General features: G+C 31.4%; 1 protein-coding gene across 1 annotated transcript; it reads left to right on the forward strand.

The window, feature by feature from the left end:
- The first annotated feature begins 5,268 nt into the window (after window positions 1-5,268).
- LOC118030162 (uncharacterized) lies at window positions 5,269-7,453 on the forward strand. Its single transcript, XM_035034162.2, has 2 exons — window positions 5,269-6,216; window positions 6,487-7,453. The coding sequence occupies exons 1-2, from the start codon at window positions 5,600-5,602 to the stop codon at window positions 7,205-7,207; spliced, it is 1,338 nt and encodes a 445-aa protein (XP_034890053.1). The 5' UTR covers window positions 5,269-5,599; the 3' UTR covers window positions 7,208-7,453.
- Window positions 7,454-17,233: the final 9,780 nt, after the last annotated feature.

Genomic DNA, 17,233 nt, shown 5'->3' on the forward strand with positions numbered 1-17,233 from the left:
AGATATGAAAAAACATGTTATAGAAATTATTTTTTTTGTTTTGTTCAAGATCTTTACATCAACTATATGGATCCTACTTAGCCACTATATTCTATTAAAGGCTATACTTTCTATTAAATTCTTCAATATTAGCTAATAATGCCTACCAGATGCATTGACGTATTTTATTATCACAATTACTTAAGTATTTTATTTTTCAGTTACAGGCATAAAAACTTTTAAAAAAACAACATACTTTCTTTCTCAAACTAAACTAAATATGCTTTTCATAAAATATAAAATAAATTACCTTCTCACAATAGAAATTGACCACCTTATCCTTGTCCTATTTAGATGTTTCAACAATCACTTAATATGCATTAAGTAAAAGTTTCTATAACGGTATCACATTGTTAGTCCCATATTGGAAGTTTGCCTTTTTTATAGTAAACTTCCTCCCTTTCAATTAATAAACAATTCTTATGAATAATTACAATATCAAAATAACTTCATCAACATCTAGATATATATTTAATCATTTTGAAAAGTATTAACTACCAAACAAAAAAAAAACAAGAAGAGGCTATCCAAGATAAAATATTAAGAGAATATGTTAGAAAGTTAAGACACAATTCTACAACTTTACTACAAGATAGAAAGTTCAATTTTGCCCTTAACATCCTTGAAATTATCCTTTATAATACTCAACACAATTTGTCTAGTACGAGATAATTCGACCCTTCTTTCAATTTCAATCCATATCTTGAGTTATATAACTCCAAATTACACAAGGTCAGTTTTGTTTGAAAAATAACATCCATAACTACAAGCTTAATGAAGAACCCAATCTTAAATTTTATTATTTGAGTGCCCTAATCTTAGCTCAAAGGTGAATGACCGAATTGTTCAGTCTCAATACATAGATTAGACAATGAATATCTCATTTTTCCTACTATCAATAACCTAGCTGAACATGCCTAAGAAAAGACACCAAGGATTTTCTTCAATTTAAATCATAATTAGTATGCTTTTGATGGTTAAACACAAATCAAGCCACCACACTTTCCACTTATTTCATTCTTACTAACTTAATTTAAGCAAAAGTTTAAGTAAGGTTAAAGTTTCTCCTAACTCAATCAAAACTAATGAAATCCAAACATTGATGTTAACCATCATTATTTCATGCAACACATATCAAAAAATTAGAGCATGTTACAAATAGATCTTCTTAGATCGAAATAAAACCAAACTGACCTAAAAATTAACAATATACTGTTCACCGATGAATAAATTCTTGTCAGAGTCTATAATCTTGATCTTCACCATTTAGAAAGAAGAGCTCATCAATATGAGCAATATATTTAAACTTGAGCAGGATCCAACGATCGATGGAGGAGGAAACCACTAGCTACCGTGACTGACCTGCAGGCACGTTTTTCTTGAAATGTTATGACGGCTATATCTCTCACACAAAACTAGATCCTTTAGATCCCAGCGGTCAGATGTTAAAGGGTGGTGAGGAGCATAATATACCCAAAACCCAGCCCAATTTAACGGTGAAATACAAAGATATGGTCGCTTGAGTTTTTGCTCTTAAGGTACTCTCTCTCTCTCTCTCTCTCTCTCTCTCTCTCTCTCTCTCTCTCTCTCTCTCTCTCTCTCTCACTCACTCACACACACATTCGGTCATCCTAGGTATTTTTTGCATAATTTTGCTAATTGACAATATATTGTTCACCAATGAATAAATTCTCGTTGGAGTCTCTAATCTCGATCTCCATCGTCCAGAATGAAGAGCTCAACAATATGAACAATATATCTAAACTTGAGCAAGATCCAATGATGGATGAAGGAGCAAACCACCAGCAACCATAACTGACATGCAAACAGGTTTTTCTTGAAATGTTGTGAAGGATATATATCTCACACAAAACTAGAGCCTTCAGATCCCAACGGTCAGATGTTAGAGGGTGGTGATAAGCATAATATATCCAAAAACTAGCCCGATCCACGGTGAAATACGAATATATGGCCGTTTGAGTTTATGTTCTAAAGGGGCTCTCTCTCTTTCTTTCTCTCTCCTCCCCACCTTTCATTCGGCCATCCTAGGTATTTTCTACATTATTTTTCTATTTATATAGTAAATCTATCCATATTTACTAAAACAACCTTATGTCAAGTTTGGGTACTTTTTTCGTTCAACCAAATGCCTTTTCTCAATTCACTTTTAAATTATCATGTGAAAAATCTCTCTCTAAAATTTATTTTCTAATAATTCAATACCATTTCATTTTATTTTATTTATTTTAACTAAACTCATTTCATTTTTCGATTTAAATTATCAATAACTTTATAAACATCATAAAATTTGATCGGGGGCTTACAATTTACACCATTTCTATTTTATTTCTCATTATTCAATTAATCATGTTGAAGTCTTTTGTTGGGGTTTTACAGAGTTTCCACCGAGTCATCCGCATATTTAAATTATAAATTTCTAGGGTTTCACAATTTCTAGTAGAACTTATAAATTGAAATGCATAAAACACGTTATGTCATGTTATAATAGATAAGAATTTGATGATATCATATTGAAAAACACAAAAGCATGTTTTGTAGAGAAAAAGACATAGGCTTCGACCATCTTGGAAAAAAATAAGAAAAAAGGTCTTCATGAATGTAATGGAAATTAATAAATCCTCCTTAACATATTTGTCGATTGGGTTTGTAATAGATTGAAGACATTACAAGTTAATTTTGCTCTATATGATCTTAGAAATGAATTGTGATGTGGTTGATGTCCATGAAATAGGTTATGATATAGTCTCTTAAGAAAAGAACTTGGTATTGACTTCCATGTATGAACTTGGGAAAAGAAACATCGTAATGACTTAGTTTTCATTGATGATTTTTCAGTGTCGTAATGACTAAGTTTTCATTGATGATTTTCAATAAAATTTGAATGGATGTTTTATTATAACATTAATATCATGCAAAGACTTAAATAATATACACACATATAAAGATATTTATATACGTAAGTGCGCGCACATATGTGTGTGGAAATAATCTTTGACTATGCCTAGAGATAATATATTAATTAATGTCTCTTTATAGACTAGAAGGTACAACAAGAATTGAATCTTCGACCAGGCGAGGACACATTACGAGGGAGGCAGGTACGTGATTTCCTCTTTCATCGAATCTATTAAATTCATGAGGTATTTTTGATAAGGTATGGTATTTTTTATAAGGTATTATCATCCAAATTTTGTTATTTGATTAACCATGAATTATAAAGAATATTAAGATTAGTTTCGGATAAAAATATCCATGAATTGAATATTTAGGAATAAATAATAAAGATTAACCTTGGCTAATGGTGTCTGTGTCGGATAGCCGAGATCAAATGATAAGATTAGCTTTGACTAATGGTATCTATATTGGATAAGTGAGAACAAATGAAAAGATTAGCTTTGGCTAATGATATTTATGGTGAATAGCCAAGAGTAAATGTTAAAGATTAACTTTGGCTAACAATATCCATGTTGGATAGCCAGGAATAATGATAAGATTAGCTGGACAAATGGCACCCATGTTGGATACCCATGGGTAAATGATATGATTAACTTTGGTTAACGGTGGTCATGCTTAAGACAACCCGAAAGTAAACATTAAGTATAGTCCCAATTGATAGTATTCATCAATATGATGAAAAGATGATTATAATATATTATTATCGATATGATGAACATTTATATAATGAAGAATTCTTTATATATGAATTCCGAGATCATATTATATATTGTTGGTTGATAGTTGAACATAGATTAAGGTAAAGTACTAGGACTACTGTTGTACGAAGATGTGAAGTAATGCATTCAAGATAGACCTGGTAAAAAGTGATTAATGTGAACTTGCTTCATTAGATATTAATCTTAACTGTGACTATATGCTTTATTACTCAATTGTACCATAATTAATGTTTATACTCTTACATCAAGTTTAATTTGTAATAAGATCATGTCATAACCATGGTGTCTAGCAATCTCATAATATCTATATTGTGAAACTAAATGATTATGTAATAATGTATGTAGTAGTAAGAATGAACAACTCATATTTTGTAAAATGGTATGATGTCGAAGTTTGAATTTAGGATATGTAAATTATGGTATGTTGGTAAACTTTATATTTTGAACATGGTGTATATATACCTCTCCTTCCTATAATGCTATTATATCTTATATGTATATAGTCTATATTAATGCTCAGATATGCTTGGCTATTAACATGATAAATGGTATCATGAAATGTACAGATCTAAAAAGTTAAGAATATAATTTAAGAAACGTTTGCATTTAACAGTATGCTAAAGGATAATGGGGTGTGAGTGTGTATCGAAACTATCAAAAATATTTTGAATTTTGTGGGCTTTTACAGTTGGTATCAGAGCTCCTATCTTTGGTCTCGAAGAATCTGAAGGAAATACTTATAAGTATTGTCTATTTCAGAGTGGTACGTATTTGGCAAGGAATTCATGTTGAACCTACCTGTATAGGAAGGGGAAATAATGGTAAGGGTGTTGTTAACTGGCAAGAGATAGGTTCTTTAGATGATATTGCTTCTCATGTACTAGTAGTGTCATCTAGTCCATACATTGAGAATTAGTAGAGTTTTGAAATGAACAAACCCCGAAATAAACATACCCCCTCTGATGACACCAACAGGAGTATCAATGCCTTATGCTAACCCAGTATTCCTAGCACGAATAGTCAAGGTAGTAATAGAAAGTATGACCCAGTATTTCTAGTACAAATAATCAAGATAGTAATTACCGAGGTGTCTGTATTCACAACATACACAAAAAAGATAAATAACATTTTTCTAGTCAATGATCCCTCTAAAAGGTTAACCCTCTATAATCACGTTTTTTATGTATGTTGTGAACAGATACACTTCAAATTAATTTTTTTTTTTGATATTTTTATATTATTTTAATGTACTAATATCAAAAATAATTTTTAAAAAAATATATATTATTTTAATATATTTTTTAAATAAAAAATACCTTAAAAAAATAATCACAACTATAAACAACTCTCAAAAAAAACACTTAAAAAATCCTAAATTTCTTAAAATTTCACAGTGGCATTTCCTGTATGAAATAAAAACTTGGAAAAGAAAAAAAAGAAAAACAAAAGAATTTTGTGGAGGAGGGAGCCTACATCGTAGCTGGTCATGTCGGGTTAGAGAGGAGAGAAAGAAAAACTTCCAATAGATGATAGATTCGGTCAGTCTAGCAATAATTGCCAGGCTGTACACATCTCTCTGTGTTCAAAGAGCACCTTTTCTTTTGTTTTCTTCTCTTTCAACCAATATCTCCCCCTTCATCCTTGTACTCTCCTGAAATAATCTATCTCCATCTACACACATTACCCGCATGTACTCCACCAGCCTGTTTCTTCTGACCTCTGGCTTACTCCTCCTCCTCCTCCTCCTCCTCTGCTTCTTCTTCGTCCTTCTTCTAACAAATTTTAAAATGCCTAATTAAAACCACCCTCGCCTTCTCCCTTCTGTGTTTGTGTATTTAAAGTGAAAGGCAAAGGGCAGAAGAACAATGGATCCTTGCCCTTTCGTGCGCTTAACAGTAGGAAATCTGGCTTTAAGAATCCCTGTCGCCTCAAAACCTGCACGCTCTGTGGTTCACCCATCATCTTCTCCCTGTTTTTGCAAAATCAAGCTCAAAAACTTCCCTCTTCAAACGGCTTTCATTCCTTCTCAATTTCCTGAAGGTCAGCTCCAAACTGTAGCTGCCACTTTCCACCTAAGCAAGTCTGATCTCGACCGGCTCGTTGCCAAATCTATTTTCACCAACAAACTCCAACTCAAAATCTCTCTCTATACTGGCCGCCTCGGCACTACTTGTGGAGTTAACTCTGGGAGGTTGTTAGGGAAAGTTTCTGTACCTTTGGATCTGGCGGGAACGGAATCTAGAGGTGTTACGTTTCATAATGGATGGATTTCTATTGGAAAAGAGAGAGTAAAGAGTTCCTCTGCTGTATTTCATTTGAATGTTAAAGCTGAGCCTGATCCAAGGTTTGTTTTTCAATTTGACGGAGAACCTGAGTGCAGTCCCCAAGTGTTTCAGATCCGAGGCAATATCAGGCAACCTGTTTTTACTTGCAAATTCAGCCTTAGAACCACCGGTGGTGGTGACCGCAATCGGAGATCCATGTTAGTTTGTTTTAGGGTTTTAACCTTCTTGCTTTTTAATTTTAGTAAAATCAAGCATTAAATATTTTTAAAAAAAATAGAGTAAAGCGCTGCATTTGTTAATCTCTTAATCCAACTTGTTTTTATTAAAAAGAGACTAATACAAGTTAATCATGTTTTTTTAGGTGATTAAGAACTTAATTATATATCTTTTTGGAGATTATTATCCCGTCTTATTTCGTGCTATGCTTGCTAATCAATGTGGAGCTACTTGTTTCTGTTTTTGCCCAGATCATTGCAAGAGGAGCCCAGCAGCTCAAGGAGCTGGCTAAGTTCATTTGGTAGCGAAAGAGACAGACCCCTGAAAGAAAGAAAAGGCTGGTCAATAACAGTCCATGACTTATCCGGCTCACCAGTTGCCGCAGCTTCAATGGTTACTCCATTCGTACCTTCACCTGGTTCAGACAGAGTAAGCCGCTCGAACCCTGGTTCATGGCTCATCCTCCGCCCTGGAGCTGGTACCTGGAAACCATGGGGCCGGCTGGAGTCCTGGCGCGAGCGCGGCTCGTCTGATGGACTTGGCTACCGTTTTGAACTAATCCCTGACACAAACGGCACTATGAGCGCAGCCAGTATTGTATTAGCCGAGAGCACACTAAGCTCGCACAAAGGAGGCAAGTTTGTAATTGATTTAGGAGTCTGCTCAAACGGACGAACCACGCCGGCAAATTCGGCTTCTCCTGGGTGTAGCCCAAGGGGTAGTGGCGATCACGGTTATGGATTGTGGCCTAATTGTATGCACAGAGGGTTTGTAATGTCGGCTAGCGTGGAAGGAGAAGGGAAGTGCAGTAAACCTGGCGTGGAAGTTGGTGTGCAGCACGTCAGTTGTACTGAAGATGCAGCTGCTTTCGTGGCATTAGCTGCTGCCGTTGATTTGACTATGGATGCTTGTAAGCTTTTCTCGCAACGGTTAAGAAAAGAGCTCTGTCAAGATCAGGATATGCTTGGTTGACAGGGATGATGATTCCGGTTTGCTTTTTTTTTTTTGGCGGGGGAGGGGGCGCTTTTACGTTTGTCGTTTTTGTGATAATTAATTTTTTTCGGGTGGATGGATTATAATATTTTCCTGCTACCAAGTACAAACAAATAACTGACTGTGTACAGGGAGCTAGATTAGACAGGCACGCTTTGTTTTAATTTGAGTGGCTCGTTTTTATTTGTTTTTAAGAAAAAAGCGTTATGAAGGTGATGTTTTATATCTTGTTTTTGTGATATTTTTTTATTTAATTTTTTTTTATTTTAAAAATATTTTGATGTGCTAATATTAAAAATAATTTTTTTAAAAAATAAAAATAATTTAAAAAAAAATTAATAAAAAATATATTAAACAGGATTTTATAGGCTCTTATAAGGTTAAGGATGTTGAACTGGATTTTAAATATTTTAAATTTTAAATTATCTTTTTAGTGAGTTTTTTATATTATTTTAAAATAATAATGTTAAAAAATAAAAGAAAATATTATTTTTAAAATAGGACAATTACATGTGAAATTTCTGTTGTAGAGATAATTTTAATAATTTTTTTAAAATATTACAGTTACAATAAGGATAATGTTTGTTTATTTGTAAGAGATAATATTTCAAAAATAAAAAAAATATTAGTTTTAATCTTATGATATAAATAATATTTATTTAAATTTAAAAGTTATTTTAAATTTAAAAAATAAATCATTTCAGTGTTAAATGAATGTTAAAAAATAAAAATAAAAAATTAATTTCATTTGCCATAAATATATTTTTTTACAATATTATGATTGATTATTTTAAAGAAAAGAAAATCAATAACTAATTAAATATATAAAAAAAACAAATTAAGAGTATTTCATTGAAAATCAAAAATAATTTCCAACATAAAATCTCTCTATTGATGTGATTCAAATGAATTAACAAAGAATTATCTCAACCCAATAACTTAAGTTGTTAAGTAAGATTCTAAAATATGATTTATATTATTCTTTAACACATCCCTTTAAATGAAATTTCTTTGAGTTTGAAACTAGTACTGGTTCGCACCACTTTGTGTTTAATTTTTATCAAATAAATAAGAATGATGATATTTGAACTTGTGATCGCTTGGTCATCAAGGCTCTGATACCATGATAAAGAATCATCTAAACCTAATAACTTAAATTGTTAGATAAAATTTCAAGATATGATTTATATTATTTTCTAATATAGATAAAAAAAAATCCATCATGATGCTATTGACAAAGAATATTTGTTTTTAAAATTCAAGATTTAAAAGACTTTTAAAAAATAGTCTCACATTATTTTTTAAAGTTACAGATAAGATATGGAGTTCTAGGGTAATAACATTTAAAACTCTTTAAACCATGGTATTTTCTTTAAATAAAGTATGAACCGTGCTATTTTTAAAATAAAGTCTCCTTTATAATTTGGAAAAAAAAAAAAAAAAAAAAACTTAACAACTGAAGCGGGAGGTTGTTGCGGGGGAGAGGTACGGGAAGTGCTGTGCGTGCACGCAATGACTAATAAATGAAAAAGAAAAAAAAAAAAAAAAAAAGAGCAAAAGAAAGAAGTGGATGGTAGCTGTAATGCGGTTTTTGAGTTATATAATATTTGGCTTTGGCCTTAATATCATGTTTGGTATGAATGAAGTGTGGAGCTGCTGCTTGTTAATTATTGCTATTAATTATTAATTATTAATTATTAGGAGCGTTTATCTGACTTATGCAGCAAATAGCTTATTTTATAATCTTAAGTTTTCCTCCGTAGAAAGATCGGATCCCGCTGTCAGTTGAATTTCTGTTGCGGCAAAGACTGTCCCATTCATGGCTACGGATGATTCTGAAGGGTCATAATTTGGACGAGGCCCGCGTTGGGACTGCTCTTTCTGAAATTAGGAGTCACGTTCACGTCTTTAGGGCTGACCTGAAACTGTCACAGCTAGCTTTTGTTGGAAAACGAGGTCTGAGGAACATTCTTCTTTGTAGGGTTGCCTTCTGCTGTCTCGCTGTTACACATTACATGCTAACAAGATGGGACCCAAGTTATAAATACTGCTATGCTAGCATGAGAGATTAAAGAGCTGGAGCTTGTGCCCATAGCTATAGTTATCAGATCCGATCCGGAAGTTGATCCGGTTAAATAACTGGATCATGGGTCTTGTGAGTTAACTCGGATTGAAAATAAAAACACATATTAATATGTTTTTTTTAACATAAAATATCACATTAATATATATGCTAGCATAATTAACAAGAAAATATCACATTAACATATGTACTAGCATAATTAATTAGCATTAATAAATTAGAAAGTGCATTTATCTTCGAAATAAACAAACATTTAACATAATTTAAAGATAAAGATAATAAAATAACAAGTTCTAGAGATATATAATTCAACATAATAAATATAAGGTGACAACATTCAACTCTGGTTTGCATTATAATCCATAAATCAACATTTTAACTCCATTTTGCATTAGAATCCATAAATTAACATCTTCAGCTGCATAAAGAAAACAAAATATTTTAGAATATGTTGAACACTTAACACTAATATAATTATTAAAAAAAAAAAAGAATGGTAAAGTACAAGATCTCATTGGAATAACCATATTTTTTCTACACAACATCTTTACTTTGGTTGAATATAGGCATTGACTTCTTCAGTGTCCATAAGAGCAAAATTTGAATCAAATACCAATGGAATTGAGCCAACCTCATTAATGCCTATTGAAAACATCAGCATCTCTTGTGTATGCTGCTCTTGTGTATCTTCATCATTACAATCATCTTCAATCTCATTTATATTTATCAAATCTACAATTGAAACATACTTAATCAATAAACATGATAATCATGACACAAAGTGAAAGATCAAATCTTCCATTACCTTCATTTAAAGTATCTTGAATAGTTATGGTTGATAAATCACGACGAAAGATCTCTACTTCTTCAGTTGTTAAAGATGATGGATCATCTTCTACTATCCAATTTTCAGTGTCAGAAAATGCCTCAAAATTAATTGGATCATAATTCCGTTCTTTCCAATAATTTCTACAAAATCAAAGTTAAGGTACACAATATAAGTATCAATGATGCTATGTAATAATATAAATAACTTTTGAAGAATTAGAGAAAAGAAAATACTTTTGTTTTAATCTCAGATTATAATGGACATAAACTAGGTCATTAAGTTTGTGATGCTCCAATCGATTTCTCTTCTTAGAGTGGATGTGCTCAAAAATACTTCAATTCCTCTCGCATCCTGAAGAACTACAAGTTTAACTTGAAACTCGTATAGCTAGCTTTTGGAGATTTGGAGCACAAGTTCCATACAACACCCACCATTCGTCTATATACAAAATTAATAAGTTAGATTATATCAAGATAATATTTTTAAATTACTTTGAATATGAAAATAATTACATACTTGGAGGTAAAAGGGTGCGATCATTTTTTGTAGACACTCTACCAAAGTCATGTTCTGCATTTCTAAACAACTTCATTTCACTTGTAAGCTTGCTTAGCAAAATTGCATTCCCATTTACATACTTCTCAACAACATCTAGAAGTCCGGAAATGGTGTTTATATATCTATCCATTAGATTGACATCATATTAAAATCGAGGATTCAACCAAAATCCCGCTACATAAAGCTTCTTATATAATTGTCCATCCCATCTATTGTTAATGATGTCTATGAAAGGTTGCACCTTAGTTCTTTTCTTTTGAAATCTCCTCAACATTTCTTCCTTTGCAGAATGGATAGCCTCATATAAATATCTCATAGCAGGTCTATCATCACTATCAACAATTCGTAGAACTCGAACCAATAGTTCGATTATTAGTACAATTGATGCACATTCTTCCCAAAACGTAGAGTTCAATACACTATCAACAAACCCTTTTCCTTTGCTTTCTTTAGTATAAGCAGAGGAGACTCATTCTCTAGATGTCACCATAACTCTCAAATTATCTTTGTGTACTAAAATGCTTTGCAAAGTTATGAAATTAGTAGCAAAGCGAGTAGGAGCAGGTCGAAGTATTTATTTCCCTCCAGTGAACTTCCTCATCAAATATAGTGGATAACAATGATTATAAATATACTTTGTAATACTAGAAGCATGATCAACAACAGAACAAACTGATTATAGCTTACCAACATCTTGGAGTATGAGGTTGATGCAATAAGCAGCACATGTAGATCAAAATATTAAAAGAAATTCTTCCACCAACAACTTGCAAGCAGCAACATAATTAGAAGCATTATCAGTCACTATATGCACAATATTTTCAGGCCCAACAAATAAAACAATCTCTCTAAATAATTTATGCAACAACACAGCAGTCTTTGAGGCCTCTGATGCATCTACTGTTTTTAAAAAAACAGTTCCTTTAGGGCAATATACTAAGAAATTAATTAAAGTTCTTCTCTTTTGATATGTCCATCCATCAGCCATTAATGTACAATCGGTCTTCTTCCAAGTTTCTCGATAACTCTCAACAAAAATCTTCACTTCATCAACCGCCATTGCTAGGTAATAACCACGAAGAGCATGGAAATTTGGTCCTTTATAACCAAGACCCATGGTTGTTATACCATCTATAGCATGCTGATAGTAAACAGAGTTTGCAGCATTGAATGATACACATGCATCAATCATCCATTTTGCTATAGCAAGATCACATCGTTCGACAGCTTCTTTGTTTTTCCAACAACTTTGGAGAGACTTTTGAGCACTATGAGTTGTTCTTGGAATAAAATATGTCTTTAATGTTATATTTTCTTTCTGTTTTCCACATCTTACAGACGATTGTTTAACAGCACCAGTGATTTTACTCTTTCCTTTATTAGCAACCTTCGGTGGTAACATTAGCTTACCATCAACTTCAACATCATCATCGTCATTATCATCATCATCGCCTTTACAATCATCCTTTAATTGTCTAATCATCCTCTCCTCATGTTCTCTTTGTTTAGCGCTATACGGATTGAAATCTGCTTCCATTTCTTTAGCTCTCATTTTCTTTTCAACATTCCCCTGAAGATTCAGAAGCATTTGATGACGAACATCCGGAGGACATTTGTGGCATTTTCCACTTCTCCTTTAGTTCCAGCTAAATGTTGCTTAAATCGATTAATGCCTCCACCCGCAAAAACTTTGGCACAATATAAGCATACTAATTTGGTTTTCTTACATCTCACACTAAGTTCAGGAGCTTCTCTGCAATAACCCCATGCCAAATCTATTTTTCCTCTTATACCACTTGATGTTGATATGGAAATTGAAGGTTCAGATGATTGAGTAGTTGAAGGAGTGCTATTTAAAGTGCTACCATGTTGAGAAGCCATTTTACAAACCTATAGTAAATCAAATCAAACTAACATGATGAATAAAAAGGTTGCATGTGTTGAATGCTTTTTACTTTCCTAATTGAGAACAGATATCACCATCTCTTCACAAAATTCAACATTAAACAAAATGAAAATTGATGCAGTTGTATGTATAACCCAACGAAAGCTCAAACACATAATAAGGCAAGCATGAAAAATTGAACTATGATGTTAGAGTGTGAGCAGAAATCGATCATAACGCCTAGATTAGCACTAGCTAAAAAATTAGGTTTCCTTGCAGGAGTTGCAATGGAAAAGAACGGATCTAACAAACTTATAGTCGCTGAGAATGGAACTAAGGAGGTAGTGAGAAATGTGTTGGAGGACATGTTAGTGAGAATTTATAATCTCGTGCTAAACAGACAACGAGAAAAAAGAACCAAAAAGGTTTAAGAGGCTAATGAAATTTCTGTTTTCTTTTCAATATCAATATGTTCTCAATTATCATGCATGATGGTTGTTGCTGCAAAGCTAAATCAGGTGCTCTATTTCGGTATGTATAACCCAACGAAAGCTCAAGCACATAATAAGGCAAGCATGAAAAATTGAACTACGATGAGAAAAATTGAATGGTGATAAATTGCAAAGGCTTACCTCAACTAAATCAAGTTCAAGTCTTTTTGCTCGTTCCAGTCCAGTGCTTCACGCAATGAGAGAACACTATGCCCTGCAAACATCCATAACTTTAACTGATTTCTATATCCAAGATTTCTTTAAACTTTGGCCAGCAATTCAACAGCATATCAGAGTCTACTAACAACACACGCATGCAAGCACTGAAAACTGAAGCCAAGCTATCCAAACATAAAGATGGGAACTGTTCAATTACAGAGAAAATAGAAAGAAAAGGCAAGAACCTTAAGCAGTGGCCAGCTGTGCTATGATTTATATATACAAGAACTTATTTGTCACCTATGGTTCTACACTTGAGCAAAGGAAGTTGACAGTAGAAGTCATTTATTTTAAGTTGACCAATGGATATCAGAAAGTTCTTCAAGATATTTCGAAACCTCAAGTTAGGTTCGATTTAAAAATTAACGTACTGCATCTGGGAGCTAAGAAAAATCAATGTCGTTAATCGTGGCAAGGTTTAAGTCAACATGTGGGCCTATTTTTAGCAAGCATTGGCATCATTCACAAGCGAATATCAACAATCCATCATCAGAATATTGCTTTCATGCTTTGAGAGGTTTGAATTCAAAAGGGAAACGCAAGGGGAGAAAGAGTAACAAATCAGGTGCAAATTGTAAACTTAAACACTGTGAAGCAGAAAGAGGACGCACTTGGTTTATAGCAATGGAATCGAGCTTCTCTTTTGAATCACTGGTGTAGATTGCAAACTCCTACAAGATTATGACAAGATCTAGCAATGGAATTGAGCTTCTCTTTCAAATTAAATTTGATTGTTCGAACTGCAAAGAAAGAAATTAAGGTAAAAATTTAGCAGGTGAGTTAGTATATATATTCCGGGTCTCAGCCAGGTCACCCGGGTCTGGCCGGGTCTAGCCGATTTTTTCCTTGCACCGGTCTTTTGTGTTGCCCGGCCCGATCCAGGTCCGAGGTCGACTGGGTCCCGGGTCGACCCGCCAGGCCGGGCTGGGTTTAATAACACTATTTGTGCCCATCCAGTAAGAAGTACGAGGAATGGGCCTTTTTTTTCTTTCTTTTTTTTTTATCTCTCAAATTTACATATAATTTGATCCGCGTAAAGTTACTGAATCACGGGGACGCCTTGCAGCCAGATTGTTATTATCATTATTCATTTGCTTATGACTTGCAGTGGTTGTCTGTCGACCGGTGAGCTTTTCAGGTGTTTTTGTTTTGCATCATTTTTTATATTTATAGTGCAAAAAATACTATAAAATATTTGGTGATTATAAAAATTATATTTTATCCTTAGAGTTTACTAAAAAATTTAGTTTGAAATGCAGTTTTTGTGAAATAGTTTTTACATTTTTTTTAACCGAATTTCACAAAATATTATTTGTTTTTGCGTTTCAAAAGCTCTTTTAAAAAAGATAATTTTTTATTTTTTTTCTTTACTTCAAATGAACATTCTTTTAATTTTTTTAGATCATTTTAATGCGATGATATCAAAAATAATTTTTTTAAAAATAAAAATACATTATTTTAATGCATTTCCAAGTAAAAATCACTTTGAAAAACAACCGCAACTACACAATTAAACATTTTATACATGTTTTTTCATGCACATAAATCTCAACCATAATTTTTATCAAATACATATCTAAATCCAACTAACCACATTTTTTAAAAAAACTTATTTTCTTTGAAATCACAACCACAAAAACTACTGTAAAAAGAAACACTCTCTTTGCTGGCCCGCAAACGATACAATATAATTTCTTAGAAGAGAGTGTGCTATGTTTGGTATCGTGATTGAATAAAATTTATTTTTTTAAAATTATTTTGATATAATATACTTTTAAAAATAATTTTTAAAAAATAAAAAATATATTATTTTAATATATTTCTAAGTACAAAATACTTTGAAAACAAATCATGCATAAATTTTTTTTTTTTTTAATCATTTGAATCTTGTTAGAATCTACAAGTCAGTTGCCCAAGCTGCATATAATTTTTTCCATAATATAATTAAACCCAACCAAGCTCTAATGGGTCAATACAATGACCATGTTGGGTGCAAATTAAATACAAGTTTACCTAATGAAATTCAACCACCTGGCAGATACATCCTGAATCGGTGACATAGTAAAAACCCAAGTTGCCTTATAAAAAATTTAAAAATATTAATATAATATTTTTTTTATTTATAAATACATTTAATTAAATTATTTATAAAAATAGATATTTGTTGGGCTGGATTGTTTCCTATCGTGAAAGGGGAGCGAAGTCAGAGCTATTCTTTAAGTTAAAAAATGGACCACCCAAACCTTGGATACAATGTCTAGTTTCTTTAAGTTGAAAACCACGTGGCTTGGGCTTCTTCCTTCCATTCACAAAGCAATTAATGAGTAGTCTTCAAAAGATAATAAATAAAATTACTAAGGATAAATGCATTTTTTTCATCAAAATTTTTTTTTATTCATTTAATTTTTTTTTTTATAATCGTTTTTTTTAACAGTATAATTTATTGAATGAAAAGCAATAACAATAGAAAAAATAAAGAAACTATATTGATTTGAAATATTCTTAATACAAAATTAAATTTTTTTATTCACATATTTTTAAAATTTTAAAAAAAAAATGCATGTGTTTTTTCTTACAACGAGCATTTTTTTTAAGCTAAAAAACTCATTATAATCATGAAAAACAATCTTCAATTAAAAAAATTGCATGAATAAATCATCTCTCCCAATTATTTGATAAAAACATTATATAAAAAGTTTACAATTAAAAAATTAAGAAGATAGATAATTTACTCTCACTCAATATTAATAAGAAAAGTATTTTTAAAAAATAATTATATCAGGTTAATATATAATTATCCATAAATAAATAAATAATATCCTCATAAAAAAGTCATAATCTTTTGCAAAACAATAGAATTTTTATTCATAGGCATATTTTTTAAATAAAAAGAAATGACAAATAAAATAAAGAGGTGTTAAAATTTTAACCATTATTTTATTTTTATTTTTTTAAATAAAAACCTATCATAATCTTAAAAAATAAAATAAAAATTAAAACAACATTAAGACTGTGTGTCAATATTCTGTAAGTGGTGAATTCCAGCACCTTCTTGAGAACAAATGTGCCTATATTTACCATTTTGTCATTGATAAATGTTTCTGGGTATTTTTTTGTACAAACCGTTTGATTCCCGATACTTTTTCACACCTTGTTTTCTAATAATTTTATTTCCAGTGTCCCTCTAATTTCTTAGGATGATTTCCTAATTCAAAATACATTTATTTGATATTTATATAATTTATTTACTTATCAAGCTTATTATCATTGCATAAAAATATTATTGATCTTTGACCGGTTTTTACACCATCAATTTTTGTCTCTCTTTTTTTAACTATTATTTTCATAATTTATTTTTTATTACCAATCTAATTTCTTGGATTATTTTTTCTAATTTTTTCTTATTAATCTATCCCTTAAAACTCGTTATAGTTTCACTAACATTACAAATTTTAAATCTAAAATTCATGATTCTCTCTTTGACTTCAGCAATACCTTGAATTTGTTCATGGGAGTCATATGCTCCATTTCACTACATATATTTTATTATTACTGTTATTTATCTATTTATTTTCATTTCAAGTTTTTAATATTTGTCAAAATCTTTTTTACTTTTGATCTTATATTTACATGGAGGTTTACATATTCTATACATTTTAAAAAATTTGTCCAAGGGTTTACATTTTCTCAGTATTTCTTCTTAATATGCCCGCCATTTATAGATATTTATAAATAATAATTTAATTAATTTCATCTATATCCTTTCTTTAAACCTTTCATGTTTTCCGGGTAATGTTTTCATAGATTCTAACATCTATTTCTACCAACTTTAAACCATGCCATATCAAATTACCTTATACTACATTTCATCATTATTCTTTCATCATTTATTACATTTCACCATTTGTAGATATTTATAAATAATAATTTAATTAATTCC

This window comes from Populus alba, chromosome 5 (genome assembly GCF_005239225.2).
Source record: "Populus alba chromosome 5, ASM523922v2, whole genome shotgun sequence".
Classification (NCBI taxonomy): Eukaryota; Viridiplantae; Streptophyta; class Magnoliopsida; order Malpighiales; family Salicaceae; genus Populus; species Populus alba.

Bases quoted from the DNA above. Each gene is read 5' to 3' on its own strand.
- LOC118030162 (XM_035034162.2), top strand. From the start codon at position 5,600: ATGGATCCTTGCCCTTTCGTGCGCTTAACAGTAGGAAATCTGGCTTTA. The intron at 6,217-6,486 runs GTTAGTTTGTTT...GTTTTTGCCCAG, and splicing joins GACCGCAATCGGAGATCCAT to ATCATTGCAAGAGGAGCCCA.